The following is a 5,005-nucleotide window of genomic DNA, read 5'->3' on the forward strand; positions in this document are numbered from 1 at the left end:
AAATCTGAACAAATCCAAGCTAAACCACCACAAGAACACATGAATGAACCAGCTTGACCTTGAAAAAACTGGCTTCTTCATTATAAATGTCATTCACACTGTGGGGATTAGCAAAGAGGGTGATGGCCTATCAGACTAGGTGCAGTAAGGGGGCGGATGATGGGGTCTCATCTGCTGCACAGATGGAACCAGGCAGGGAGAGGATACAGTCCAACAGTCCATCAGCCCTCCCACCTTTCAGCCTACCCCTTCTTGTTTCCATAGCCTCACTGTTCTCTGCGGGTGGGAGTGAAATTCAGGAAAATGAACAGGAAGAAGAGCAGGCAATGAAATGATTGCACGCAAGCCCGTCATCACAGACAGAGAGTCAGAGCTGAATCAACAGGCCCCGTTAGCAACATGTGCACATGGTGTCAAGATTCTTGTAGTTTTGTTTGTGGAAATTCTCTCGGACATGTAGGAGTCTTCCTTCCCGAGCTTGCTCTTATTTTCTGTTTTCATTCCCATGCCCCTGAACCTATAAATTCCCTATTTTTGCATTCTTTTCCAGGCCTGTCCCTCATCATGTGGAACGGACTCTACACAGCAGAAAAGGTCATCATCCAGTGGACTCTACTCAGTGAGGCTTGCTACTTTGCTGTGCAGTTTTTAGGTGAGTTTTCCAACACAGATTACAAGTCATCTTCATCTTGTTTTGTTTCATCCTTTTCTGCCTCATGCAGAAAAAGGATGGCTACTTTTGTCCATGCGGGGGAGCGTTTGCAGAAAGAAAAATGTGCAGGTAGTGCCCTCTTGTGTTCAGTGTGAGGTGTCACATCCTTCTATTTCAAATTTAGACACATTTTCATTTAAATCTTAAAACGGTACTTTTAAGCTCTTATGTACAATGAAGCATTGTGTGTATGGGTATAAATGGTGCTGTTTTTGTGTGTTTTTTCATAGTTGGCATAAGTGTCAATTTTCATGTTGCTCTCTTTCCATAGCTGCTCAGGTAATTAATACTTTATGAAAAACAAGCAGGGAGTTTGTATATACGCACTGTCTTTATCAAAAATATACTGATAATTATGCTGATTCGTGCTTTTTTTCAGAGGCTATTGTTGTTTATTATCATTTAATATCTAATTTAAGTAAATTTCTATTTGTGGTTTCAGTGACGTCCATCACTTTAGTGGAGATCGGCATCCTTCCCAAAGCCGCCATGCTGCTTCTCCTCAGTCGAGTACTCTTCTTGCTGGTCACCATGGCTTACTACTACCACCTGGGCCGTAAGCCAAAGAAGATCTGAGCTGACTGTGTGATAACTTCCAGGGTGGGGACAGTTAAGCACAGATCACAAATGCGGGGCCAGAAGGTTTGGATTATGATTTGATTGGGGCTCGGAGCATTACTTTGCCAGTCAATGCCCCCTGCCCCCTTCCACAGGACCTAGCCTAATGTAACCCCCAGTATTTAACAGATGGGCACAGTCTCATATTCCAGACTCTGCAACAAGAACAAGAAACCTCATAGTGAAAGTGAACTACTTTCACTGGGGCTGTGAGGTCCAACCCTGTATTCCTCCTATGTGCAGTTATTATTAAGACTGAGTTATTTGATTTGATTTGTAATATTAATTAACATTACAGAGTAGTTTTAAACACCTGAATCTATTGTTCATGTACAGCTCATGATTTCCCGACTCAGTATTTTGTGTTTGATAAGAAGTTGCATCGACGCCGTTTCTGAATCACACTCGAGGACCAAAAGTTTGTGCTGTCATTTGTTTGTTGTTTTGATGCTGTTGACGTTAAATCACACTATGTACTCTAATAACTGAGCTTGTGCATGCTTTCTGACGGCTTTCCAGTAAACACTCAAAATACACAATCCAAGGTTTAAAATTCGGAAAAAGCCAAATGAGTGACGAGGAAATCTGTTCTAAACTGATAGCTTTCACACTAAAAAAAACTGTTAAAGTTCAGTGTTTACTCTCAGTCATGGCCATTAATAATATTCAGATCTAAATACTTTTCAGGGACTTATTATTATTCCTTGAGTGGACTATTTTGGACTATATTTTCAATACTGACATTAATACATGCAATGTTGATGAACACGTGAAGTTACTCATACAAGAGGAGCAGAGTAGTTCTCTCTTTGCTGTGTGTGCACTACAAGATGGGACTCTTTATCCCAAGTAACATTCAGACTACCGTAAAGCTAGTGTTACAAGACAACCACGTCAGTGTGCAGGTAAACAAATCTGAGCTGGCTGTACTTTGGTGATGTAGCACAGTTTTGTTTTTTTTATATACACCATATCGTTAGTCTTGCCTTAAAACTACTTAAAAGAACAGTCATCTACACTGCATCCTGCTTCCTGTACATATGTAAATAAAATTATTTACTATTCTGTGCTGTTCTTGTGAACCAAACAGGGAACTTGTTCAGTATTGGGTAAAATGATTTTCAATTCTAATCCTCCACCTAATTATGGCGTGTCTTATTTTGTACCTATTTAAGTGACATTTGTGTTTTGACATCATGCATGCGATGTAATCCACCGAAAGATCTGTAATCCATAAAACTTTGTAGCAAGTTGCCACAAACAGAAGACAGCAAAGCAGTAAATGGCTGAATTAACCAAAATGGCAAAAAAAAAAACCTAAAAATGAAAAGCTGATTGATAAGACAGTTATATTGTATGTGCTTTAAAACAAATATATCATATATTTGACAGTTTTCACCCATGGCTGAGTACATTTCTACCTCCAAATCCTCAGCATGGCCTCAGGTACATCATAACTCAGCTTGGTTTTGGAGCAGTGCCAGCAATCCAGTTTGTTGACTCAGCAGCACCTAAGACCTGATAGAGAGAGACACTCCCAAACACAGGCGACTCATTTGTAAGCTCGAATTTTAAAAAAAGGGAACATACTGTAGGTCTTCAAAGGTGGTCCGCATTGTTACAAAAGACCACACTGAGTCCTGCCCTAGAAGGGAGTGACCCGTGATTGTGGGTTTGCAGTCCGGTGCTGAAGGCAGATGTGCTCGTTACTTGGGGCGAACTTTCAGTTCAGATAGGGAACGTGAAACATGGGTGAGGTCTCCTGTACCCCTGAAAAGTAGTAATTATCCTTTTTGCCAGGGTTTAATTAGATGTAGCTCTCCCGCGTGACGTTCTGTTCCTCAACCTGAACTGCTGTGTCCTGGCTAGGACGATAATTATGGTGTGTGAGAGAAATGCCATTCCATTTCCCTCAATACTGCGAGGCCTCAAATCATCAGCCTTACGAAAATGTTCAAAGCTCTACAAAGCAGGTTATTTTTGAAGTGATGGGCAGGCAGGAGGAGGACGGCAAAGACATGGCTCTTTCATCTTCTGGTTCTCTGACATAAATTAGCCAAAACATTCACAAGCAGCCAGTGTTCTTTGAGTTTGAAGACATGGCAAGTTGAGCTATTTATTCCCTCCTTCATCCATCATGCGTTATACTGTTGTGAATAGCATTCCTTGTCTCTGTTTCAAGTTGTAGCATTGTTTTATATGTATTTATGTGGTATATTGTACCTCAAAAATGCATTGCTATTGATTTTGCATTACAAAGTTTGAAATAAAGAACACCATTGTTTATTTTGAAGACTTGACAATGTATCCAGTCACCTTGTTTCCTTGCTGTCCTTACAACAAATGTATAGGGCTGTAAATATACCGTCATGTCTTAAATCACAAAGGGAAAGTTTTGGGGGGGGGGGGTTCTTAGCAATGGACTATTGCAGTTATTTAACAAAAAATATCCTCACATTTCCTGTTATTAAATCTAATGGCAGATCAACTTCAAATATACCTGCCTAGCAGATAGGGAGCGACTTCTGCGCACAGGTAATGCTAGGGTGCAGTCTCTACACATCCCTTTCACTTGTCTGACACCGCCTTAAACGTTTTAGACCCTTCAGCAAAACATCCCGTTCAACTTGGCCAAACGCATCACCCAGCAAAAGACGAGCTCCACGCGTTTGTTTTAACGTGTTTACCAAGAAACTTAAGAGGAGGTGTGCAAGCCCGTGCTTTGTTTGGTGTTTTCTGTTTCTGTTCAGCGTGTCACAACACGATCATCTGCACAAATCTAATTCGGTGAATTCCAGCTCGACTACATACTATTCCAGGTCTCACCTTTCCCTGGGCTCTTCTTACCTCTTTACACACACGCACAGCGTGCAAAGGGTGAAAAGAGGGATTGTGTGGCTGTGGAAACGTGTTCGTAGTTAGGGTTGTTTATAGGCAAAAGGCTCCCATGTGCCCCGGTTGTATGCATTCTCCCCACATTTTCCCATTTAATTTATTGAGCCCTGGTTTACTTCTTGGGGGTGACATACAATGACTCATTTAGAAGCTGTGTGAAATGTTTCGTCAAGTTTAACCATCAGCACGTGTGCCACATGGTCGTGTGCTGGTATAATCTGCATTACTTTACAGACAAAGACTCTAAACGAGAAAATATCTAGACTGATATTTTCTGTTGGAGCTTAAGTCTTGTTCTCTCATGAGAGTTTAAAAGAAGTTGCAAAATGTCTGCGAAACGCACGGTCTTGATGCGATCAGGGTAATAAGATTGATGATAATCTATCAGAAGACGGTGCTTCGTCTAATGCTGGGCCCCACATTTGGCATCCGCTGCAAATGAAACTGCAGCTGCAACCGCAGAAAAAGCCACGAAAATCCTTTACTGATTTCTAAGGTGCTACAGGTGCTCACTGTTTTCATAGATGCCGTTGCAAACTGCGCAAATGCAATGTCTGACAGGAAGTTGGATGCTGTTTGTTTTTTTGTTTTCTCCTGATGAAGAAAAGGAAACAATGTGCCCGTTGTGTAAATGAGACACCCACAAAAGAAAAGAAAAAAAAACACAAGGTTGAGGTTGTGAAATTGAAATAAAAGAACTAGAAAACACACCTGTAGCCTGCAGTTGTGTTGCACCAGGAAGGCAGGAGAGGGTTAAATGTGGGTGTAACGAATTTGCCC

At 41.3% G+C, this 5,005-nt stretch overlaps 1 protein-coding gene across 2 annotated transcripts in view; it reads left to right on the plus strand.

The window, feature by feature from the left end:
• Positions 1–3,623, plus strand: part of tp53i11b (tumor protein p53 inducible protein 11b) — a 37,616-nt gene extending 33,993 nt beyond the window's left edge. For both annotated transcript variants that reach the window (XM_063479445.1, XM_063479444.1), the window contains 2 exons: positions 551–652; positions 1,155–3,623. In XM_063479445.1, coding sequence (XP_063335515.1) covers positions 551–652; positions 1,155–1,288 — 236 coding nt within the window. In that variant the 3' untranslated portion in view covers positions 1,289–3,623. The remainder of the gene's footprint in view (positions 1–550; positions 653–1,154) is intronic.
• The last annotated feature ends 1,382 nt before the right edge of the window (positions 3,624–5,005 follow it).

The sequence above is a fragment of the Pelmatolapia mariae genome, linkage group LG7 (assembly GCF_036321145.2).
Source record: "Pelmatolapia mariae isolate MD_Pm_ZW linkage group LG7, Pm_UMD_F_2, whole genome shotgun sequence".
NCBI lineage: Eukaryota > Metazoa > Chordata > Actinopteri > Cichliformes > Cichlidae > Pelmatolapia > Pelmatolapia mariae.